General features: G+C 43.1%; 1 protein-coding gene across 1 annotated transcript in view; it reads right to left on the bottom strand.

Moving 5' to 3' along the window:
• The window catches only part of htr4 (5-hydroxytryptamine receptor 4), a gene marked incomplete at its 3' end in the record, with an annotated part of 59,156 nt that extends 40,964 nt beyond the window's left edge, over positions 1 to 18,192 (bottom strand). Inside the window, exons 1-3 of the mRNA XM_080526036.1 lie at positions 18,128 to 18,192; positions 3,744 to 3,857; positions 845 to 1,045 (exon numbers count right to left, since the gene is read on the bottom strand). Coding sequence (XP_080382162.1) covers positions 845 to 1,045; positions 3,744 to 3,857; positions 18,128 to 18,186 — 374 coding nt within the window. The 5' untranslated portion in view covers positions 18,187 to 18,192. The remainder of the gene's footprint in view (positions 1 to 844; positions 1,046 to 3,743; positions 3,858 to 18,127) is intronic.
• Positions 18,193 to 27,256: the final 9,064 nt, after the last annotated feature.

Here is a 27,256-nt window from a genome sequence, read left to right on the forward strand (position 1 = left end):
CCTCCTCCTCTTCATTTGTCATTCACTTTCATCAGACTCATAGAATGTTTTCATGTGGTCAATTAATATGGTAAATAAAGTGGGGCATAACATCTGAGAGAAAAGAAGCCTAAATCATTCATGGCACATAATTAAAAACTGTTTTGGATTCATATGGTGGTTGCTTCTACTCTGTACTAAAGCTCTAAGTCTCTCGCTCTATCCACATCATTTGATGAAACCACTTATGGTAAGATAGGACCAAGAATCCTCTGGAAAGAGAGTGGGGGAGTTGAGGCATTAGCACACAGGAACATGCTTTGAGGGTAATGCTGCCCCCCCCCCCAACCATACAGAGGCTGCTCCCATCACTGCTCCCCTCCAGCACCAACATCATGCCATTGTAAATCCCTTCAGACAGAGCCAGGGGGGACTATGTGCTCATAGGTTGATAGTATACTACTTGGGCTTGCTGTTGACTGGTGTGTTTTCAATCAAGCTGCAGGAGTTGGTCTAGTGGTAAGTGCTGCCGACTCAAGACTACCCATTGTTACTGGAGGAGAACGTTCACCGGGTCTATCACTTTCACAGCTATGCTTCCTCTTCTCTCTCCCTTTCATTTTCCAACTGTCACAACAACATCTAAGACATAAAAGGAGAATGAAACTGTTCTTTATATAGGTATAGTTTAGTGGTATTGCTTCCCACACACATTCTCTTCTCTTGAAGGTCCTGGGTATTAACCACCCCCCCCCCCTCTGCGCATGTCTGTCCTGCACTCCCAGTTATCTGTACTCCTTTGTGTTTGCTACTGTATACCAAAAAAGAAAGAAAGAAATGTTTCAAGTGTGGCAGCGTTGCCTACCTGTCCAGGGCTATGCAGCAGAGGTGCAGGATGGATGCGGTGGTCAACAGAACATCTAAGGACGTCCGGACCAAGCAGAAAGTTTCGCCATATTTCCAGTTCTGGTGGATCAGCTCGATGGCACCGAACGGCATCACCAGGACTGATACCATCAGGTCGGCGAACGCCAGCGACACTATGAAGTAGTTGGTCTTGATTTTCCTGGGAGGGAAAGTGACAGAGAACTTATTCGATGATGAACTGTATATCTCGAAATGTGTTCCTACACGTGAGTACTGTACACTATGAGAAAAAAGGGTTCCAAAATGGTTCTTTGGATGTCCTTGTGGGAGAAGCCTTTGAAGACCACTTATGTGTTCCACATTTAGAACCTCCTTCGTAAAGGGTTCTACAAGGAGTCCAAAAGGGTTCTTCAGAATGTTTTCCCACATGGACAGCTGACGAATCCGTAATGGTTCCAGGTGTCACCTTTTGTAGGTGTATTTGTTTGAATATATTGTAGGAACTTGCCAAATAGACTGCGAAAGTGTCTATAAGGGGTTAAGGCATATAAACATTTATAGACTTTGGCATTCGAGAGCATGGACTAAAGAATAACCTACTAAGTATGCACTAAACAGTTTAATTATTTGAATGGTCTGATGCACATGACAACACATTTTACCCATTCAGCCAATGGAACAATACATGCATCCTCCAGGAACACTGAATACTGGTGATAACCGTATGAGAGAATGAGGGAAGGAGGGAGGGATGGGAAGGGAGAGAGAGAGAGAGAGATAGACAAACTGGCTGACTGACAGACAGACAGGCTTGGACACCCACACACACATGGCTAATATGACATGGAGGAGAGAACAAGACAGCGAGAGAGAGAGAGAGAGAGAGAGAGAGAGAGAGAGAGAGAGAGAGAGAGAGAGAGAGAGAGCGAGAGAGAGAGAGAGAGAGAGGAGACAGAAAGAATAAGAGATGTCTAGCCAGGCGTGCCTCTGGTGTCCCCCATCTCAGTGGTTTTGAGGAAGACCAGACCCCTGGGCACTCGATGAATGACTAATACTACTCTGTGTGAGGCAACGGCACGCTAAGAATAGCTCACTGTGGCTCATCGAACCACGATGTCATTTAAACTAAACATACTATAAAAGCTGTGTACCAGCTGTCCCTGAACTACATACATACATACATCTGTACATCCCCACAGAGCAGCTACGAACAAATCACGCACCACTGGCTTCCAGTTAAAAAAACGGATGAAATGTCTGTTTACATTGATGCATTATTATTATCAGCAAGAGGATAAGGAGTCGTATTGCTACAGTGTAAATGCGGTCCTATCACCATCCGGTTTGTGTTCAATCTTAAATGGCAGAACAAAAACATGTGTCAGTGATACCTACTGCAACGAGGGAGACAGAGAGTGTAGATCGATCTGGTTCTGTAAAACAGAACCTAAGGCTGGGTGAGTCAGAGCAGAGGAGGAGTGGGAGGACAGAGCAAAAAATAAGAGCTTTAAATTGATAGTGTTGCTATGATAAATTGGAATTAGCGCAATGTTAATATGTTTTTCCGCTTTGATGATGAGAGAGGAAGTGGCTGGGGGTTGGTTGTCTAGAATAGGCTCGACTCCAGCTGTACAATGTCAGCCGTTACGCATAGGCAATGTCACGACAGCTCTCACTTTATGGATGGCTAATTTATGGTGTGCTATTCGAGTCAATTTATGTTTTTGCTGACTCCCCAAGGGATAATTACGGAGTCCCTGCTATGTGTCAGAGTTAGTCTGAACTACAGGAACATCAGGTTACAAAAGATCTGGTTGTTGTGTGGCACAGTGATCGTTTCCTAGATAGGTGTTGAGTTATTTTGGTGTGTGTGTCGGTGTGAGCGTGTGTGTGTGTGTGTGTGTGTGTGTGTGTGTGTGTGTGCGCGTGTGTGCATGTGTGACATGCCCGCTTGCATGCCTGCCAGTTGGGAAGCTGCGTGGCTGTAAAGGGGGAAACACCCTCTAAACAATTACTGACAGCTCGTCTCTCTGTGGAACGTTACTGTCCCCCCATCAGTTGTCCCCCCATCAACAGCTCAGTGTAGAAGTCTACCTAGACCTTCCAGGTGTGCTTTAACAAAGACAGGAAGGGTGAATGAAAGGCCAACAAAAAAAAAATCCCATTTTAAGAGAGCCTACCCACATAAATCTTTCACACTATGACATTGTAGCTTTGGCTTTTATTGTGTGTGCTGACACTCTGAATGCAGGGCAATTGGCTTCGCATGGCATCGGCTGAGTGGCAGTAAACACTTTTGGAGACTGGGCGGGGTGGGTGAGAGAAGCAGCTTGACTTTCTCTATCAGGAGTAGTAGAGGATGATACTGTCCTCAGGGTTATCTTCAGACAGCCTGGGACAGCCGTGTCCTCTCACTGTCACCGCTGCTAATGTCACTGCCCCACTATCTCGCTGGCTAACAAACACCAAACGGACACGAGGAGAGTCAGGGGGTCAGGGGTCTCTCTTTTAAAAATACAAATAAACAACTACTTGTGGGTAGGATTATTTGAATGGGCTGTGTGAGGGCTGTGGGTACTGCAATGCAGCCTGGTGATAAAAAGAACATGTTTGTTTTGGCCATTATGGTGTCAAAACAGGATGAGATATAGAGAAGGGCGGGGGGGGGGGAGATGGGGGGAGAAACAGAGAGAGAGAGGGGGGAGAGAGAGAGAGAGAGATGGTGTCAGGATGAGTGTGTGTGTGTGTGTGTGTGTGTGTGAGAGAGTGAGTGTGTGTGTCTCACGCTTCTCCTTCCTTTCTCTCTCTTTCACTCTCTCTCTCTCTCTGAAACAAACACACACACACACACACACACACACACACACACACACACAGGGAGAGAACGCATTCCTAACCTGAGCTGGCGGTCGGTGCAGACAGCCACCATGACGAGGAGGTTCCCCAGGACACTCATGAGCATAACCAGGGACAGGAAGCAGATGAGAGCAATCCTCTTCGGCATGCTGTTGCTGTGGTTACCAAAGAGAGAGAGTACAAGGGCTCACTCACTGACCTATCAATAACAACACAGACATTAATAACTGATTGGGAACTGATCCCAAATAACCTCAATGATCTTCCTTGTCTGATGACACAGTACATGAATCTCAAATATGATAATGAGTCTGGTAAAAGTAAACAGCCCTGCGTTATTAACACTAGAACAGCCGTGCCTTTTTGACCTACTAAACTAACTACTTACTACCTACTAACCTACTAACGACCACTAGTTGACCGCTTGTAAATTAGCCTGCTTTCCTACACAGAAAAACAAAACAAAATAGCTTCATACTAGCTTATCCTGAAGTGATTTTGAAAATGTAAGGATACTGGGTGGTAGAACGCACATATCCAGGAAAAGTCATGAAAGCAGGGTCCTGAAGTTTGATCGAGTGCAAAGATATACCATTTTTCTTTACTCACAGGGGTCAATATGACCCTGCATGGCTGTTCTAGTGTTAAAGCATCACTCATATCACTGGCAAAATTGGATGAAAAAAATCTAAACAATATTTTACCTTCGGTGGAAATATAAACTGTATATTTTATTTATTTTATAAATAAATAAATACACATTGTTTAGTCAATTAATGAATGAGTGATTATTAATAATTGCAAAGTTTGACTAAAATATCACATTGTGCTATGATTAGTATTCCTAAAAGTGGTTGCTTCACTTCAATCCCCATGGTAACTGTGTAGGCAGGCCCGCAGAGAGAGAGCCCTGTTCAGTTACATTATTCTTGCTTATGGAAATGTAAAGTATCACAAGTAAAACAAATGTTTTAAAGCTCTATAAATGACAGTATGGTTTTGAATGTTTGATATTAGTAATTACAGTAATCTCCTTGAAGTTCATGGGTTTCACACTCAATTTATATGACTAAAAGTGTCACGCTCTCTACCTCAAGGTAGCGGGCAGTGCCTCTCTCTCTCTTTCTCTCTCTCTCTCTCTCTCTCTCTCTCTCTCTCTCTCTCTCTCTCTCTCTCTCTCTCTCTCTCTCTCTCTCTCTCTCTAATTGGCAGGAGTGGTTTCAGGTGTGCAGCTGTCCGGCTGTTCTTCATTATCACATCGTTAGCCCTGCATAAAGACCCGGTCCAGCCTTCACTACTCTGCCAGATCGTAGCTTCAGCTAACCAGTAAAGACATGCTTCTAGCTCCCCTACCTGTTTACTGCCCCGCCTGTACCTGCCTCCTACTTACCCTTGTTTGCCTTTACCTCCAGAAGCCCTACCTGCCCTCCTGGCTGCCTGCCCTGCCTGCCTGCCCTACCGGCCTGACCCTTGCCTGTCTGCCTGCCTGCCCTACCGGCCTGACCCTTGCCTGTCTGCCGACTACTCCTCCTACCTACCCCCCCGCTTGCCTGCCGACTACTTCTCCTGCCTGACCCCCCGCTTGCCTAACGACCATCCTATCTGCCTACTCCCTTAAATAAATACACCAAATTGGGGTTTTTACTTTGTACTGTCTCTGGTCTGTGTCTGCGCTTGGGTTTCTATCGGATCCGTAACAAGAAGAGACTTTCTTTCTCAAGCTGCACTCCTGGGAGTTTCCACAGTGAATATTAGAACACATTTATTAATCAAGTTGTGCAATAAAAAATATTCAAATATATATATTAGCAGCCCCATGCATTATGCGTCATGTTTGTGTTATTATGTTATTAAAGCCTAAAGAAAATGTACTCGCTATGTAGGATCAAAGGAAAGGAAGTAAATGAGACATTAATTTGATCTTGATCTGAAAATGTAGACGTTGACAGTTACTCCGGCATAAAAGCACATAAAATAATGGAGGTGGATAAAAACATACCACCTCAACATGAACCGCGTTGTTGATGTGTTGCGTAAATGTATTCAACCTTTCCCCTGATGATAATTCTAATTCCCATTCTGTGCAAAGCAATTGCTTGTCATATAGATGATTATGAAACCATATCATTAAAATATTAAGTGGTGGTACAGTAGCTTCTCATGCTATCAAGTTTTGGCTATTTTGAAGCACAAATAATGAATGTTGAGTATGTTCATTTCAAGTTCAACATTCAACTCTTAAACAAGTCTGTTAAAGTCTGTTAAACAAACTCAAACCCTTCCAGACCTATCTGGGCCTAAATTGAAGCCTATCCATGTCATGTCTCCCTACCTTGATTCAATGTGTGTGATGACATTTGAGTCATTTGACCCTTGACCTGTAATTGAGCTCTACGCATGGGGGTAATCAGCGCTAAGCAGCCTCAATCAAGTCTCTGAGACAGAGGACCTGAGCCTGGGGAGGACATAGGCATAGAAGTTTCTGCATGCTGCCGTATCATGTGGAATTCCTCAACCACATATGAAGTGTTCTTTGCTTTAGGTCAAATTTAAAGGCAGGCATGACTTGCTCGCTGCATTTCACTGTGGTGGTCTGAGAACCTGAAGGAATCTCAAAGCTTGAGTGTGGGTGTAAACAATCTACTGTAGTGAAGGGGGGGTGGGGGTGTAAACAATCTACTGTAGTGAAGGGGGGGTGGGGGTGTAAACAATCTACTGTAGTGAAGGGGGGGTGGGGGTGTAAACAATCTACTGTAGTGAAGGGGGGGTGGGGTGGGTGGGGAGGGAGGCATGATGCATGATGATGCTTTGCATATTGTTTCTTAAAATCATATCGGCCTACTTTAGCCAGAGGCTTATAACATTTAGCACTACACACACAATAAATCACAAAAGAAAAAACTGGTTATATTGTGAAATTTGCACATCCACTGGAGCAGGAGTGTCTGAGGGAACAATTGGCCCTGCTGATGTCCCCTGTGCAAATTCATCATTATAAGCAACATGTGTCGATTAATTAAAAATGATTTAGTAGCCATTCTCAGTAGGACCTATTATGTCAACTTCTACTCGAGGCCAAAGGGACTGATCCAAATATGTATTCACCACTAGACTCGTGCTATCAGCCTACTACGTTTGAGCAATGTGGATGGGAGCAATTATGTGCCTGTAATAGCACTGAAATGCTTTTAAGTAAAGTGTATTATAACATTGGTAATGTATTTGGTTTGATACTGCCGATATCAAAACAAATTTAACAAAATGATATCCATCTAAATAAATTGAAGCATTATAAGGGTAAGTTAAGTGTCTATTTTGAACATAAACCGAACACAAAGCCGAACATACTGTATCACTTTACTGGTGCAAAGTATGTGTGGATATAGTCAGTCTTGACTTGATTCTTCTGTTCATTCTGAACTGGCCCACCTCACCTAGCTCAATAGAAGGTTAGGTTGAGAGTGCAAGCTGACGGTAATACGAAGTTAAGTGGGCTCAGGCAGACTTTGTTATTTTAGTTCAGATGATTATTTTCTTTTCAATGGCAGGACCTCTTTATAAAACCACTGCTGCTTATATTTACCTCATATGACACGTTTATGTTTATGTATTGAAGTGATGGTGGCAGTGACTGTGTATTATACCGATTACATACTGTGAGGGGGAAAAACATGCATGTATGAAATACAATCTGGGTTCAAAGTATTCCCAGTCTAGGATAAATGTAAGTATTTGTGACTGTTTGAATAATGATAACTTAGACTAGCTATTTTGAGAGGTTTTGCTCCTTACCCCCTCCACATTTTCACATTTCATACACATCGTAGTGGACTATATTATTAACAGTTCCTGATGTCAAATCTATTCTAACTATGTGCAATAAGCTATATGACTCACAGGCATTCTAAAAATAATGTAATACACTCAGCTCAATACTACAGTACATTACTGTTTCCATTATAGGTAAGAGAGCACTTATAAAAAAAAGCTTAAGTTAGCAGTCAGCCAAGCACATTTGACAGTGGCTTTTGAAGTAGAGGGTAAGCAAATGGCTTGTAATGATTCTATTAGAGTTTGAGCAGTGGAGGTTACTGGTAGAAATTGGAAGACAGACTTATTGTAATGCATGGAATAGAATAGACTAGAATGAGGAATGGTATCAAACACAAACAAATAGATTGAATTTGAGGTCCTATTTCCTTATGATCTCAAATGTCAACTTTATAAGAGACTCTCAATTTCCTCATATCATCACTCCAGGGGCCTCATTTATATAAAAAAGTACTTGAACGTCATCTTTGACTTTCACGTAAGCACATTTTTCTAAACGGACGTAAGCATTATTTATAAAACGGGCTGCGCTTGTTTAAAATTGCGTATGTGCTTCCTTCTATAAATACCAACGCAGGTAAAATGAACGCAGGTGAATGAGGTTTGTATTAACGCCCTGTGATAGTGGCTCAATTATAGCGGCTGAATTAAGCCAAGTGCTATAATATAGGGTAGGCGTTCATCTGGAAGCGGGAGAGGGCAGAGAAGGGTGGCTTCTCGGTAAGTTGCATTTGTAACGTTTGATCATGACAACTAACCAGGCAAATGCTAATACTCAGTACTCAAGTTGTAAAAGAAAATCAGGGGAGGTGGTGGATTTTATCATATGAGGATAATTTTAGCATCCTCACAGCGTCAGTGACTTCAGTGTCAATAACTTGGTAATAGCAGTAATACCACGTTCATTGATAAAATGACAAAGTATGGAAAGAGGGGATGACCGTTTTAGAAGGGGGACGATTTTGACTGTTTTTATTTCAGGGGGGATGCCATCCCCTCTCTCCCCCCTCAACTCGAGTGCTGCTTATACTGTAATAATATATTGGTCTTATTCTTATCAGGTGACATTGAAAACATGGCTGCCAACTCCCTTTGCGAACTCCCAGACACCGGGCAAGGTCCGTTGTGGAACACACTAGGCATGTTGAAGGGAGATAGACAGCTCCGGAGGTATATAAAGAAAGACTGAAATACAATCATAAACATCAGTTCCCTTTAAATCTTGAATTAAACTAATTTTCTCGGCTGATAACAACATTGTTAATTTTATTACGAGCCACTTGCATGAATTACAGTATAGGCAGTGCGGCTCACATGCCTGTAATAACTCCGCATAACCAGTAGGTAATGTGTGTACGCAAGGTCAATACCCGACGGAGAGCTACGATCGTTTCCACGGTCAATCTGACTCACGTTGAAATTGTATAAATCACTACGTTGACGTGGCTTTCTACGTACGACACGGGTAAGATCAAATTGGATCCAAAGTACTTTCTATAAATGAGGCCCCAGGGGTATGGAAGAGAGTTACATAAATATACTGATAAAGCAATCCAATAATATTACGGCAGAACTCAAGTCTTGGTAGTAAGAGAAACTGTCTGAAATAAAAGGCATGACTTGAGAGGCTTGAAATTGGACCAGAAATTGATTTTGACAACATCATTTACTAGAAACTGATCCATAATTCACTGTCCCACAGCATATTCATGTCATATTCATGTCACTCCCTGTTACTGTGAAAGTGATGTTCCTGACAGGCCACACTGTTAACTTGTCTACTGTTCTCTAAAGATAGTTGATAGACTGAGACAAATCAGGCTCCTGGGCCACATACTAGGCCATAATCTGGCCACATACCGCCCAACACAATGGCACGCATAGGTCATGTGTTGAGGCCAGTCGTCCTATCTGGACATGTGTCAGCATGGTGGTGAGAACTGATGATCTGTGACTGAGACGATCAACCTCTTAACTACTATAGCATCATTCTGCCTCTAGAACTACAGTAACCAGCTGTGTAGCAATGTGGTACATAGATCCCTAGAGGTATAACAAGCTAGATCTGCATGATGCACATGATGTCATTTCATGACCTTTTTGTTATTTATTGTTGTGTGTAGAATCTGTGGATGGTTCTTTTTTTGTTATGTGTTTTGTGATGCTCACCATAAGCTGAGGCCGTGAGCATTGCCGACTTTTATTTTGTTCTTTTTTTTTTTAAATTGTTTTTGTTATTTGTTGTTATGTATGTTGTTTTTCTCCTTTGTTATATGTTCTGTGATGTTTTGTTGATATCATTCTTCTTTGTTATATGTTTTATGATGATTTCTTGTATATGTTCTGTGTGGGCCCCAGGAAGAGTAGCTGATGCTTTGCAAATCAAATCTATCTTGCTACAGCACTGCGGTGATATTTCTGCGTTTCTCAACCTTTTTTCAGTCACAGCACCCTTCAAAAGTCCATAAAATCTCAAGGCACCCCAGTCTAAAATATAGCTATTCAAAAACGACACTGTATCACTCAGACAGCCCCATATAGCCCGCCCGCGCGCGCGCACGCACACACACACACACACACACACACACACACACACACACACACACACAGCGGCTAATATTGAGAGAGAGGGGAGGGAGTGAAAACGGCAAGTGTGCGCATCAACGCGTGGGCCTACGTAAGGGGTCTCCAAGTTTATAGTTCTACGTTGTTCTACGTTGGTCCGCGGACCGCGTCGCGTTGGTCGGTGTACTCATAGCGGCATAATAGCGATCAAAAAAATATTTTTGTTATGCTTGTTGTAAAGAAAATGTCTATAATGCATTGAAATGACAGTAAACTAAGATAATAAGATGGTTATCATACATTTTCAAATCTTTATTAATAAGTAATTACAGAAAAAGTAAATTACATTTCTGTCATGACTTCCGCATTTACGAGAGTCGGAATGTGACTCTACCAAGCGGACCAATCACAGTTCTTATAGATAATTTAACATTAAATATGTCTATCATAAATATAATTTAAACCCAACGAACAGCCATGGGGCTCCCTGTAACTAATCATTTATTTCTTAATAAACAGGATTGTACATCTCGTAAATGTGAATCGCGCTCCTTATAGGAAGGCTGTGCCTGACGCTTCCATAGGAACTCAACGGAGCTCAAAGCGGCATAATAGCGATCTTTTTGTTGTTGTGCTTGTTGTAAATAAAAGTGCTATGATGCATTGAAATGACATTAAACTAAGATAATACGATGGTTATCATACATTTTCAAATCTTTATTAATAAGTAATTACAGAAAAAGTAAATTACATTTCTGTCATGGCTTCCGCATTTTGGCCGACGAGAGAGTCGGAATCTTGTCGGAATCATGTGCTACCAAGCGGACCAATCACAGAGCTTACGGTTGCGTAGAAACTGACGCGTAGTTACATTTTTGGAGAGGTGCGCGTTTATCGACGGCGTAGCTTGCGTAAGCCCGCGTAGCCTTGCGTAGCCTACGGCGTAGATTTTACGCAGAAGCATAAACTGGTTAGTTTGCATTGAAGCGCACCCCCCCCCCCCCCCCCTCCAGGTAGCAGGTGTCTACCGGCAACAGGCGCGTCTCTCTACTGGGTAAAAACGTATGGCATCGGGGATTCCCAGGTGGTCTCCCATCCAGGTACGAACCTGGCCCAACCCTGCTTAGCTTCCGAAGTCGGACGAAAGAATAATGTCACCGATCATGCATATAGAACAACCGTGGGCACCTCCACACTCTGCCGGCGAGCGAGACTGCCCTGCCCGATCGGACCCTTTCCAAAACTACATCTTCGATATCCGCAGACATGTCATTAGTTCGCCTTCCAATTGTCCAGTCAGACAGCGGGACCTTTGTTATTTCTTTTGCAGCTTGTGGGCCTAGCATTTTATTAACTATTGCTGTGCATGCTGGCAATATTACGGACTCGGCTATAGTGTGTGGCTTCTTCGCCTTAGCAACAATTTCGGCTACGAGGTAACTAGCCTCCAACGCTTTCTCTGAAACTTTGGCGCACTTCATCATTACCTGTTCTTGACGGCTATGTTCACTTTTCATCCGAACAAAATATTCAGCATCCTTGCTAGCTTGTGATGGGTGATCTGTTGTCAGTTCATCATGTTCCATGATGCTGCTTGTTTGCTTGTTCATTGCTCTCGAAATGTCTTTGCGCGGTAAATGAAAAAACAATGCAGGCTAATTGCAGACACACTGACCTTACGCTGAACCGGGTATTGACATTGTGACATGGGAAAGGGGCACGCGAGACAGATTTTGATGATGAATTTTATTGTATTGTATTGTATTGTATTTATTTATTTATTTATATATATTTATGTATTTATTAATTCATTGATATGAACGTCAGAATATAGAATTATTTGACGGCACCCCTGAAGACGCCAGGCGGCGCCCCAGTGTGCCGCGGCACCCTGGTTGAGAAGCCCTGCTTTAGAGAAACAACGGCATCTGACTTCATTATGCAATTGTCAAAATATTCAAATGCTGTTGAAATCTAGCTAATATTGAACAGGCAACATACAGACATTCTCCTCCTAACACATCCTTGAGGAACAGCATCATTTCCACAGTTTGCACATTGAACACTTCCAACATTCAGTGAAACTAAATCTGCTTGGTCAATTGAGACAAACTTCCAATGGTTCCTTGCTAATAAATTGATTTCCTCGCATTTATCAATCATTTATTTGCCTCATCTTGTTCATAGATTAGCATTTAATGAAACAGAAATGTTGAGATGACTTGCACCTGGCATAGGGGTTTGATTGCTCTGTATTGAAACTGTGTGCATGTGTGACTGGCTTCTGTCCCAGTGGACAAACAAGTCCTTAGGGTGAAACTGAATTACTAAATCACTGCTGATGCTGAAAGATGATTGACATTCTTTTTTAATGCAAAATATGTCCTATTCCTATTTACCCCAATTCCCTCTAGTTGGGTTTCATCATATACAATTACCAACAGAATTGAGACTTAGTACTTCACTATTCCGTTTCACACCACCAACATTGCTATGTGAAACACACATGCATACTTAATTTTGTTCATGTTGTGCCAAAAAATGCGTCAACATCTAATTTTAACCTCTACTGTAATCACCATAGGCGATGATAATGATGACAGGGATGATGAAATTATGATGATGAGGATTACGATTAATGATCAACATTCCAAAGCAACATTGCCAATTAACAGCATCAGTAGCTATGGTAACAGTATTCCATGGAGCCAAGTTCATATGGGACAGGGTAAGGTGATTGTACTCAATGCAATGCTTTACATTCTTGGGAATTCAAATCAATAATGACTAGAGAACATTATTTGTTGCCTAGCAACATAGCATGTTTTCAGAGTGTAAATTGCCAAGATATTCACCACACAATGCAAGCCTCCAACAAACAAGCAGCTGATTGCATAAAGACGTCACCCGTCTAACAGCAGCTCATTAAATTCTAAAGTAATTCCTGTGTCTGTAACAGGCACTGTGCAAGCATCTGTCATCTCAGATGTCATAAGACCCTGGCCCCGATTCAATCAATTGCAGATAAGGCAACCCAGCACAGTGGTTTCAATCAGATTGTTCACATTGTGTTGGATGTGTTCATCTCTGGGAACAAGATTACAACAGAAGACAACAGACCACAGAAAACCTTATGCCATGGACCAGAGGATCATCTCAGTCAATGCTGGACTATGGGTGCAGTGGGAGGATTGGCACTGTGCTCTGTGCCTGCTGAGTGTAGCTGGAGGTGAGGTTGGGAGTTGGGCCAACTCACACAGAGATGCCAACAGGCCCCGCGGTGCTAAATCATCCCCAATGTCATCATTACAAACCAGGCACACTGAAGATACATAGCCACAGCGGAGATAGATACAATACTGAAGATACTCCGCCACAGTGGAGAGAGCTACAATACTGAAGACACATAGCCACAGCGGAGATAGCTACAATACTGAAGACAATGGCAGACACAAAAGAAGAGCTTCTGCTTTTTGTAAAACAGCACTGCGCTTTCTTAGACAAAAACATAACCAAACTCAGTGTCTACCCAAAATCACAACATCTGCCCTGTAATGTATGTGAATTGTCAGACTTTGAATAGTCGTATTGGAGTTTGTGAGTAATTTGCCAGACATACCCGGGCTACAGCCATGGCTACGTTACTGTTGCTTGGGTATGTCTTCACCTTGGTAAAGGGCAGACAGAGTTGAAGTAGCACTTTCCATTTGTCCATTTGTTTTTTTTAATTGGATAATGTTCTTACTATTGGTCTCATTCTGAAAGTTTGGTAATGTAGTGTAATGTACATGGAAAGCTAATGGGCTCTGCACTCTAAAAAAAGAATAGTTGAGAATATAAAAAAATTCAAGGCAACCTTATGCACTAAGAATTTTGAGTTTGTTGGTCCAACTAAGAATTTTGAGTTTGTTGTTCCAACTAATATTAGAATGTTGGTTCAACTAATATTAGATTGTTGGTCCAACTCATATTAGATCGTTGGTCCAACTCATATTAGATCGTTGGTCCAACTAATATTAGATCGTTGGTCCAACTCATATTAGATTGTTGGTCCAACTCATATTAGATTGTTGGTCCAACTAATATTAGAATGTTGGTCCAACTCATATTAGATTGTTGGTCCAACTGATATTAGAATGTTGGTCCAACTAATATTAGTTTGTCCTGTCAATGGTCATCACGTTTAATTCTTCATTCTGCCAATGCAAATTTGTTTGTTCAATAAATGGGAACTACCCCATACTTTCCCCTGTACAACACAGTCACGGTGTGACCCACAAAACTCACATAAATTGGGCCCAGAATCCTTTGGGGCCGCTAATATGCAAATCAGTTGTGGCCAAGCGGCCAATAAAAGAAATGCGTTGAGGTCTGAGCTGCCTTGTGCGCATGCGCTGCTGTTATACCAACGAACCAGATGTGCCAACAACGAATTGCAATTTCAGTTTATTCACAATTGTATGTTTAGAACTTATTGGGGTCCATTCCATTCCTCTGATGTACATTTTTACGTTCACTCATAGTAATTTAAATGTTCCTGTCTGAACAATTCAGAATACTAACTCTACTGAATAAAGCGTAGTTATTTTTTTTACAGTGTGCTGCCATTGACTTGGGCAACCTCTAACCCCAACCTGGCCTCTACCTCTTATCCCATCTGCTGTTAGAGGTGAACTCTTATCTAGACATGAGAAACACTGTCTCTCAAGTTTGTCTCCAATCACTAATGGACTTTCAAATGAGCCTAATGTTGACTAATGCAACCAGACATTTTACCATTCCATTTTCTTTTTAACGTACGGTACAGAACATTTAACTAAAGTACCTTTTTTGTGTTCAATAATGTACAAATTATCAATCACAAATGATACTAACAAACTGATAACTGACTCTTTAATTACATTGTCCTTTCTTGCAATACATTCCATATATTCCATTTGAACAAAGCAATGCATGTCCCATATCTTATTTGGACACAATAAACTATATGAAAATGTATCTAATTGAATGTTGCGAATCACGTGTATATGTTACGGTACATGTGGGAATACGGTACATGTGGGAAAACTAGGGTTAGGGTTAGGTGCTAGGATGCTAGGGGTAAGGTTAGGGTTAGGGTTAGGGATAGGGTTAGGGTTAGGGTTTGGGTTAAGGTTAGGGTTAGGGTTAGACATGCCAGCATGTACCAAGTCACCCTAGCACCTAACCCTAACCCTAGTTTTCCCACATGTACAGTATTCCCACATGTACCGTAACATACACATCAAACAAGTAGCCATCATACATGTCTCAATGCATAATCTACACACAACATGTGCATGGACTGGCATGGACTGGTTGGCAATGTCACATACACATGTTGGTTGTCCTCCGACTATGTGGTTCATCAATGCATGAAAGTTTCTCTCCTGAGTATTGGGGCGGCTGTGGCACAGGAGGTAGAGGTCGGCAGATCGGCTGGCTCATGACGAGGTGTCCTTGGGCAAGACACTGACGCCCAAATTGCTCCCAATGAGCGGGCCGGCGCCTTGCATGGTAGCTTGCCGCCATTGGTGTGTGAATGTGTGTGTGAATGGGTGAATGAGAGGCGATTGTAAAGCGCTTTGGAATAAGGCGCTATATACTGTAAGTGTCCATTTACCATTTATTGACACAATGGGGGTCACATCACCAAGGACATTTACTTGGGCTATGTTTATGTTACTCACTGTTTGACCCCGGCATGCTGTGAATCAGCTATACAGTATGACTGGAAACATGACCGACATGACCCCAACCATGACCTATACATGACCCCAAAGTCAATAGAGGCTTAGGAGAGAAAACAACCTCACTGTATTCAGTAGCTCATCCAATCTATAGCCTGGATCTCATCACCCGATGGAAGATGATAGGGCAGGATGAGCCTTTAAATAGTGCACATGTATCCTTTAAATAGTGCACATGTATCCTTTAAATAGTGCACATGTATCCTTTAAATAGTGCACATGTATCCATATACAGTTTCATCACAGTCAATGAAATAAAAGACTGGACTTAACTTACTGACATCCTCTGGTCGTTTTTACCAATCATCTTACAGTACTTACTTTCACAGTCACTGTGTCACATAAAGACTTCATGGATTTCTCCTCCCTTGAACACTAGACAGAGAAGCTGGTAGTTTTATAAAGGCCAGTGAAGCTTGTTCAAGGATGACACAGAGCAGAAGATCAATAATCAGCACAATTCTTGCAGCCCGAGTCCAATATAAATAATTCAGCATCGTTTTTTGGACCAAATTTGGCAATTATCTTTATTTGAGTACAACTTACAGTACAGCCAAGGGAGACAGAGATATCAGTGTTCTGTTAACCCGCACTAACCTTTCACTCTTAAAACCTCCTGAATAATCCCTTCAGTGCTCAAACCAGTTTAAATGTAATTCTTTTACATTCAGAGAAAAAGCATTGGTGGCAAGACAGGCTAGTATGCTCTCTATCCGGTAGATCGTTAAGATTCACTCAGAAGAACTGCAATACTTTATCTCTCGTTTCTTAAACTCCCTGCGTGAAAATTGATTTCAGTAACACATTCCATAAATCAAGATATGAGATATTAATGGAAATGTGTTCTAAAGACTACATAATGGAACACTCAACATTTTGCTCAGCCTCCACAGTAGAGGGGATATCTGTTTGTTAGAACGGCGGACATGGGTTTTATCAACAGTGATTTTGACAGTTTTGTTATGCACATTAAGATACTGATGTTCCTCAGGCTGGACCACTGGCTGGACTCACTGTTTTATTTTGTTTTTAATTTTGCTGAAGGTATCAATGGAAGACACCTTATCAGACCCACATAAACATGAGCTGAATGATTATCTGGGACTACAAGCAGTTTGTAGAGCTTGCAGAGTCTGAATCCTTCCCAAATAGCAACAGCCTTGTGTGTAAACAATATTCTGGAAGGCGGTTGCTAGCATAGCATTGCTACTAACAGTAGCTGATACCAGTTGTAAACTCATTACAAATATTGCCTCTGTATTTATAGATGTTCTTTTTCTGTGCAGTTGTACAGTACATTATCTGCTGCTCCTCTATAGCCATGCAATTACTCTGACTGCCAAAAGGCAACATGAAGTTGTATTGTATCATATGATATTGTGTTATATTATATTATAGCATATCCTATTGCATTGTATTGTATTGTATCATAGTGGTCATTTTGTATGATTTTGTTACTGCTATTTCAAGACAAATGTTTCTGTAGAAATCTATCCTCTGAGGATTGAGTGAGTAAGTGCTGTTACTAGATATGTGACGTGGGAAAGCTGATCCTGACAGAGTGTCTCTACTTCCTGCAGTGTTGACCACATGATCTGTCCTTCCCCTGGCACCTTAATGCTGTATTCCAAATCCACCTCTAGCCCCTACCCCCAGAGCCACTCCAGTAGATCAGAGAGCATAGGATAGATATGAATTAGCAATATGGTAATAGCTAGGCCAGTAACTTGGCCCTGATTGACAGGTTTGAAATGTCAATATTGCTTCCACCATCTATCCAGTCCTTTTAGATCTACAGTACAGGAGTGACTGGGGAGTAGAAGGTATTTCTAAGGCATTTTGAGCTGCAAAGTTTGCAGATAAAGCGCTATACAAATAAAAGTTGTTATTATTATTATTATTATTATTTGAAATTCTGCATTACAGTAACCTCCCAATTCCAGCAACATCCCTCATATTACCATAGCGTACTGTATATGAAACCAAGCCACGCCTGCATAACAACCTGTGTACTTGGATGAATGAGTCACTCATAAATCATCTACGGTATGGTCTTCATATAGCAGTTTTCATTATGATGTTATGTAGGGCAGCAGGGTCTGTATTGACTGTGCTGCATGGCGACGGAGGGATTCCATGAATAAATCCACTGTTATTATTATTATTATTATTATTATTATGATTTTTATTATCTATCCATATCTTTCCTTCTCAGGAAGATGTGAGTCATACAGCCAATATACAATATATGTAATACTTACCCCTCACTGGTATCTACCTCCTCCATCACAGGCATCTGGGCCCCTGAACTGAGATTCATGTACCCATAAATGCAGAAACTCCCTAGAAAACAAGGAGAGATAGAGGTTAGGCCGATATGGAGGTCAGAAGGGTAGTATACATAGTAATACACAGAGACCTACAGCACAGATGTGCCCCTGAACTCACCTCACAATACCTCGTCTGGAAGGCTGTCACTAGTCATTTATCACAGTTTATCACTAGTGAGTCAAAGCTCAGGGTACAGTAACAGTATATTGAGCATATGCATTGAAAAGCAAAGGCAAATGAAATGGCTTTCATTCATCTTTAAACATGAAAGGGAGAGAATATTACTCATAAGGAATCTATTGTACTGTACTGTATTGTATTGTATTACGCAGTGGAATTTGAATGAAATCAACATATTTCCAATACATTTCAATAGAAGATAAATGAACCATTTCGACTGTAATCTAAAGAAGCGGATGTGCCAACGGAAGACTAGCGCACTTATTCTTAGAGTAGAGAAGAGGAGTGCAGAACACCAGCAAGGAGCTGATGAGTCTGCTTGCTGAATGAAAGGGCTCTGAGGTTGTGTCATAATATCAGATGAACACAAACACACAGGACTGAAACGACACACGCCAGAGACCACACACTGATTGGTTAAAGAAGCACTTTGGGAGAAGACGTGACTTTGTCATGTTACACAACATAGCTCGAGGTTCAGGTTTCAGACAAAGGTTATGTGCAGGTGAGTCAATAGGAGCTGGTTTATATGAGGCCTGTTGGTTGTATAGTATAGGGTTAGGGTTAGGGTGAGTATATAACGCCTTCTGTACAAAAGGTATTTACTTAGTGCATTGTAAAACATTTAATTACACAAACCTATGAACCCACTTGCTACTTTGGTTTATTTACTACATATTTACTACTTTAGTTGATTTACTGGTACTAAAGACAAGCACCACTAGTAACTGTTACCAACTGGGTTCAATCAATTCAAGTACCAGGCCAGTAGGAGTTGGCACTTATTGTACCAGATCAAGTTGAGAGAGGAAATAAAGTGATATCACAATGGGGGCCCAAAATATATGTAGATACTGTACCTATCTGGACCCATTTCTTACCTAAAACATGTTAGGGTTAGGGTTGATTGAGTGATTCTCTGATATGGTCAGTGGTCCTCTGTGGCTCAGTTGGTAGAGCATGGCGCTAGCAACGCTAATGTTGTGGGTTTGTTTCCCTGGGATCATATCGAAGGATCATATCTACTGAGATGTATCATAATGCACTCATAGCACTCAATGCACTCATCGCAATGTAAGTCGCTTTGGATTAAAGCATCAGCTAAATGCTACCGTCTGTTTTCACGTGTGGTCCTTGTGTATACAGTACCTGCTGCAAAACATGAATTTCCCCTCTGGGATTGATACAGGACTACTCTACTCTACACTACTCTATGCTAGCAGATGCATCATTAGTTTACATATTTTCCATGTATTCAAATGACTGGAATTCCTCTCTCAGGAAATGGAGAGTGACTACACGATGACTTGTCACAGCAAAGTACATTTGCATTGACTGTGATATGTGACCAGATGTGCATTGTCTGGGACAGTGAGCAAACACTCTGCTGCTCTGGTGTGGCCCCATTTGCATATGTAAGTCATTGAATAGAGCCTGATACGGTGTCATGTTTTATCTCAATTTCATGGCAATAATCATGGCACTTTGATTTGTAAACAATGTTATAAAGATGTGATATGATGTGTTGCCCTCAAGGGAGAGTAAACAAAAGACTAAAATAAAAAAGAATAAAGGATAAAAGACTACGAAACAATAAAAGACTACATTTATAACTACTGCTATACCATCTGACTTTTTGAAGTTGTTTGCAGAATTTGATGTTTGTTTGCAGTACCTACTGCACAACCAAGGGATTTTACAGGAGTACACCAAAACTATTCATATCATATTATAAACCTTTACAAATGATGCTAGTGATTATAAATAGAAAATTGTCAAAAGATGGAGGATGTACCAAGCCATTGGACATTGAACCTGATGAGTCAGTCAGTGTTCAGTAATGAATGAATGAATGGTCTTTATTGTCATTAATACAGTACAGGTACCATACAACGAAATTTAGTAGGGGGGGCTCCCCTGGTGCTTGGAAAAAGACTAAAGACAAGAGGGCCAAGGGAAAAATAAAAAAGGGAAAATAGCTGGTTTGCATAAATAAAGGCTATGTACACTATCTACTATACTATACTACTATACTATACAATAAAACACTGTGCTGTACTCTATGCTATGCTATAAATATCCTAACTTTTCCTATATCTGAACCTTATGTACACAAGGGTTGTCATATTGCACATAGTATTGTTGCACATTCATTTAAAGTGTCGCAGTTTGCAGGTTTGAAATGTTCACAGTTGTATTTCAATATTGCACTTATGTTTACAATCTAGTAGCTGCCATCAAGTTGTCTAGATTGTCCAGGGCCTAGAACCTAGGTCTTTGCTGTGTTCAGGGCCTGAATGGCCCTAGGGTAGAAGCTGAGCTTCAGTCTATTTGTCCGTGCGGACATGGTCTTGAACCGCCTGCCTGAGCGCAGCCTAACAAAGTGTTCGTTCCCAGGGTGGGATGGGTCCCTGGAGATCTTGGTGGCCTTCCTGAGGCAGCGTGTGTTGTACAGCTCTTCCAGAGAGGGGAGGGGGGCGCCGATGATCTTCTGGGCCGATCTCACGACTCTCTGTAGCGCTTTCCTCTCTGCGGCTGTGCAGCTGGAGAACCACACGCAAATGCAGTAGGTGAGGATGCTCTCCACTGTGCAGCGGTAGAAGGTCACAAGCAGCTCCTGTCTGAGGTGGTATTTCCTGAGGACTCTCAGGAAGTAGAGCCGCTGTTGTGCCTTCTTGATGATGGCTGCTGTGCTGCTGTCCAGGACAGGTCCTCCTGTATGTGCACCCCCAGGAATCTGAGAGTTGAGACTCTCTCCACGCTCCCTCCATCGACGAGCAGGGGCTGGACCTCAGATTTTTTCCTCCTGAAGTCCACGATGATTTCCTGGGTCTTTAGCTGGTTTAGCAGCAGGTTGTTAACCTTGCACAGCTTGCCCAGCTGCTCCACCTCATCCCTGTACGCCGCCTCGTCCCCCCCCGAGATGCAGCCCACCACGGTGGTGTCGTCTGCAAACTTTATGATGGAGTTGCTGGGGTGGACGGGGGTGAAGTCGTAGGTGTAGAGGTTGTAGAGGATGGGGCTCAGCACGCAGTCCTGGGGGGACCCAGTGCTGAGTCTGAGGGCTGTGGAGGTGTGGGAGCCCACCCGCACTCTCTGGGGGCGGTCAGACAGGAAGTCCTTGATCCATGCGCAGATGGAGTGTGATAGTCCCAGGTCTAGTAGTTTGGTCACTAGCCTGTCTGGAAGGATAGTGTTGAAAGCAGAGCTGAAGTCCACAAAGAGCAGTCTCGCGTAGCTGTTCCCCCTCTCCAGGTGGGATAGAGTGGAGTGGAGAGTCGTCGCGATGGCGTCCTCTGTGGACCTGTGGGCTCTGTAGGCGAACTGGTATGGATCCAGGTTGGGCGGGAGGCATGTGACTATGTGGGCCCGGACCAGTTTCTCGAAGCACTTCATGATGATTGGTGTGAGTGCCACCGGGCGGTAGTCGTTTAGGCAGCTCACCGTGCTTTTCTTCGGGACTGGGATGATTGTTGAGGTTTTCAGGCAGGGTGGGATGGTGGCCTGGGACAGGGACTGGTTGAAGATGTTGGTGAAAACCCCGGCCAGCTGGTCGGCGCAGTCCCTCAGCACCCGTCCCAGGACGCCGTCCGGCCCTGAGGCTTTCCTGGGGTCCACCGCCTTCAGCACGCGTCTCACTTCATGCTCTGTGAGGGTGAGGCTGCTGAGAGCTGGAGAGAGTGGTGTTTGTGTTGTGGTTACCTCCGTTCGCCCCTCGTCAAACCGGGCGTAGAAGGAGTTCAGCTCTTCCGCCAGCAGGGGGTCGCCCTCAGCGGCTGTGAGCCTGTTGGCTCTGAAGTTTGTCATGTGCTGAACCCCCTGCCACACCCGCCTGGAGTCGTTGCTCAGGAAGCATTCCTCAATCTTCTCTCTATGGTCTACCTTGGCCTCCCGGATGCCACGGTTTAGGTTAGCCCTGGTGGTGTTGTACAGCAGTTTGTCCTTCGCTGAGAAGGCGTTGTTCCTCTCCTTGAGCAGTTGTCGGACCTTCTCAGTCATCCATGGCTTCGTGTTGGGGTAGACCCGGACACGTTTGTCCACGATGGCTGAATTGGTGCAGTTCACTATGTGGTTCAGAACCGACGACGTGAACTGTTCCAGGTCCTCATGCTCATATTCCTGCCATGAGGTGTCATTCAGGCAGATCTGCAGTGGAGCGGACCCTGCTGGCCAGGTTCTGACAGTCTTAGTGGTGATGGGAGCACTTTTCCTCATGGGAGTGTAGGCTGGGATCAGGAGGATGGACACGTGGTCAGACATGCCTAGATGAGCTAGCGGTCTGGCTTTGTAGGCAAGCTTGATGTTGGTGTATACCTTGTCCAGTGTGTTATCTCCTCTTGTTGCACATTTAACATGCTGATAAAACTTGGGTAGTACTACCTTCAGGTAGTAAGCTATGATATGTGCAAATCACTAATTACTTTGAAGAATGTAAGAGATGAAATGACCAAGGTTCATAGTACTCTGCTTGATCTGCAATATAATTGCGTTATTTATTAATTCAAGTCTCTCACTGGTACAACTAGGTCGTTGAGAGCATGGTGCTAACAACAGTAAGGTTGGGTTCGTTTCCCACTGGGACTGCACAACCAAGGGATTTGACAGGAGTCCACCAAAACTATATAATAAGATATATATGATATTATAAACCTTTACAAATGATGGTAGTGTTCATGATGGAAGTTCATCAAAAGAACTAACTCGTTAGCCTGTGTCCTAGGAATAATTGGAATGTCTTTGTGTACACAAATAATGTACCGGGGGTTATGTCCCTTGCTATAACATTGTAGTTGAGCGATGACATAAGAACTGACCCTATAATCTCGATTTATTTTCAGTCATCCTCCAATATCTCTGGTACGAAGGGCTGAGTGACATGATTGGAGTTGACATGCACTGGCACCTTTACACATGTGAAGCTTACCCAAGCTCTGGAACAGCCTCCCCTTCCACGTACAGGCCACTCAGACCCTGGAGGTTTTTAAATCCCTCCTAAAAACCCACCTGTTCTCCCTGGCCTTCCCCCCCACTTAGCCATCGTTAGGTCCCTGGCTTTTATTGTTCTATTGTTTGATTGTTTTTAGTCCTTTTATCTTCTCTCCTTTTAATTGTTATCATATCTTGTATTGTGTTGCATTTGATTTAGTATTCCTGCACTTTACCTGTTTTACATTTGTGCTCCTTATTTGCTCCCCGCCTGTGAAGCACTTTGGTTCAGCTGCTGCTGCATGTAAATGTGCCATATAAATAAAGTTGACTTGACTTGACTTGACTTATCAGACTGATATTCTTTATAGCCCTACGGCAGCTGGTAGTTCTGGAAGGACTTTCATGGATTCAACTGGATGCAGTGGATTAATAACCCTGACAACTCTGGTGAATGAGCCACTCTTGGGAAAAGCATTAAATGTTGAGAGGCAATGTTTACAAGGGAAGCAAGGGGCGAATGGCTCCTTAACGGGTCAGTATGGCAGCATGCATCCTTCTACAGGAGAGAGACTTCCTTAACGGGTCAGTATGGCAGCATGCATCCTTCTACAGGAGAGAGACTTCCTTAATGGGTCAGTATGGCAGCATGCATCCTTCTGCAGGAGAGAGACTTCAGTCTTAACGGGTCAGTATGGCAGCATTCATCCTTCTACAGGAGAGAGACTTCCTTAACGGGTCAGTATGGCAGCATACATCCTTCTACAGGAGAGAGACTTCAGTCTTAACGGGTCAGTATGGCAGCATGAATCCTTCTACAGGAGAGAGACTTCCTTAACGGGTCAGTATGGCAGCATGCATCCTTCTACAGGAGAGAGACTTCAGTCTTAACGGGTCAGTATGGCAGCATGCATCCTTCTACAGGAGAAAGACTTCAGTCTTAACGGGTCTGTATGGCAGCATGCATCCTTCTACAGGAGAGAGACTTCAGTCTTAACGGGTCAGTATGGCAGCATTCATCCTTCTACAGGAGAGAGACTTCAGTCTAACTGTCCAGCAGAGGTCCCTGCCCTCCAGACAGGGGCAGGACTCTCCCAGGTGGTCTCCCCTTCCAGACATGTGGCGACTTGGAGGGGGATAAACACACACACACACACACACACACACACACACACACACACACGCACACACACACACACACACACACACACACACACACACACACACACACACACACACACACACACACACACACACACTGTGTCTGCACAGCCAGTCTGCACAGTCAGTCAGTCACTATAGCTGGACTTGGAAGCCCCTGATAAGATAGCAGAGATACAAAACAGTCAGCATACTCCCCACCACTGTCAGGACTGCAAAATCACTCCCTATCTTCCCCCCTAGACTGAAGACCCATCTCTTCAGGCTACACCTTAACTGTCCCTCCTAAAACCTCCCCCATTCAGTTAATTATTTTTATCTTTTCAATTATTTTTTTAATTCTTATGACTGCCAATGGCCCCAGGCCGAGCAGAGATTACTTTTCTTGCTATGACTGGTGGATAGATGATTCACTTAATTAGACAAATGTATTTGCTGTAAGTCCCTTTGGATAAAGGTGTCTGCTAAATGCCAAAAATGGAAATGTAAATGCATACTGAATCTGTGTCAGCAGGACTGTTTGTACCACCAGAAAAAGGGGTAAAAACACTGACCCCACTGCTAGCTGGGCTGACCATCCACATTGAGTCTGGAGTTTATCAGTGAGGAAAAAGATGGGTAGGCTAGACAAAGCTTGGTTTCATTACAAAACTGACACTGCTTGTTTTCATCAAACACAACATGTTTCACTGTCACTTCAATTGTGTTACAGGAATATGTATTTTTGATATATGTTAGCCTTCTTATTGTTACTGTTTATGTTTTGTTTATGTTGTCCCCTTTGTGTTTTTAATCATTGATGTTTTTAAATTTGCACTTTTCGTATTTTTTATTCTTGTATGAAAAGCACCCTGTGCATCCGTGCTGGGAAGGGTGCTATATAAATAACGTTTTACTTACTTTACTTTTTAGTGCAGTGGGATCGGGTGATGTCATAACGCATTTGGAGAATCACTTCCCTTAGTTTTTTGCACTATTATGAAGACAGACAGAATGAGAGTGACAGAGTGTAATTCATTACAGGTCTGTCTAGGTTTGTGTCAAAAGTGTTTATTTACACAGCTTGCCACACCACATCCCTTTACTTCTACTTATCATTTAAGAGCTGACATGATGTATAATAATGATTTCACATGTGACGGGTGAAATTGCAACTGAGCAATGAAATCACAAAAGCTTATTTACATTCATAATATTATGTTGTAACCAGATCTCAAACACCTGGTGTGGACTACGGATGTGAATAATCAACATTTGAGATTGACTTCCATTTACTCATCCCCTTCAAATGGACCCATGCTGTATCTGCTGTTAAAAAGCTTTGCCTGCCAGTGGAAGCCTGGCACAGTGTCTCTGTAATTGAGGGGGTGTGCAAAGCTGAATGGGAAGAAAAACATGTTCTGTTGGAAGGCGCTTCCTCATTATGCACACACTAACAATATATCCGCCTGATAGATTTCCAATTTCATTAAAATGCTAATTTGGGTTTAATGATTGATCTGGGGAGGGGGACCTTGTGCTCTGACTTGTGCTCCCAAATCCTCTGTATCCTATTTAGTAAGTAAGTAAGTAAGTAAGTAAGTAAGTAAGTAAGTAACTTACTTACTACCCTATTTAGTGAGTCATCCAGACTGGCATCCTTGGCCCGGGCTGTGGGCTAGGATGTAACATATGATATATTGCATTAACATCAATTTACTAAATTATTAATTAATTATATCATGTAAATACAGTGTGCATCATCTCTATCACTGAGTCGCAACTAAGTCAATATCTTCTAACTTAATTATTCAGTAAATGACATTATTCAGTCTGTGTAATGTAATGCCAAACAAAACACACAATCGTGTAACATGAGCAGAAATAACAGAAACAGCTGTTGCAACCTACCCAACCTACCCAACCTACCCAACCTACCCAACCTACCCAACCTTCCCAACCTACCCAACCTTCCCAACCTACCCAACCTTCCCAACCTACCCAACCTACCCAACCTACCCAACCTACCCAACCTTCCCAACCTACCCAACCTTCCCAACCTACCCAACCTACCCAACCTACCCAACCTACCCAACCTTCCCAACCTACCCAACCTTCCCAACCTTCCCAACCTACCCAACCTACCCAACCTTCCCAACCTACCCAACCTTCCCAACCTACCCAACCTTCCCAACCTACCCAACCTTCCCAACCTACCCAACCTACCGAACCTACCCAACCTTCCCAACCTACCCAACCTTCCCAACCTACCCAACCTACCCAACCTTCCCAACCTTCCCAACCTACCCAACCTACCCAACCTTCCCAACCTACCCAACCTTCCCAACCTACCCAACCTACCCAACCTTCCCAACCTACCCAACCTTCCCAACCTACCCAACCTTCCCAACCTACCCCACCTACCCCACCTACCCAACCTACCCAACCTACCCAACCTACCCAACCTACCCAACCTTCCCAACCATCACAACCTACCCAACCTACCCAACCTACCCAACCTACCCAACCTTCCCAACCATCACAACCTACCCAACCTACCCAACCTTCCCAACCTACCCAACCTTCCCAACCTACCCAACCTTCCCAACCTACCCAACCTTCCCAACCTACCCAACCTTCACAACCTACCCAACCTACCCAACCTTCCCAACCTACCCAACCTTCCCAACCTACCCAACCTTCACAACCTACCCAACCTACCCAACCTTCCCAACCTACCCAACCTACCCAACCTACCCAACCTACCCAACCTACCCAACCTACCCAACCTTCCCAACCATCACAACCTACCC

Source organism: Nansenia antarctica (assembly GCF_963989245.1).
Source record: "Nansenia antarctica genome assembly, chromosome: 3".
Classification (NCBI taxonomy): Eukaryota; Metazoa; Chordata; class Actinopteri; order Argentiniformes; family Microstomatidae; genus Nansenia; species Nansenia antarctica.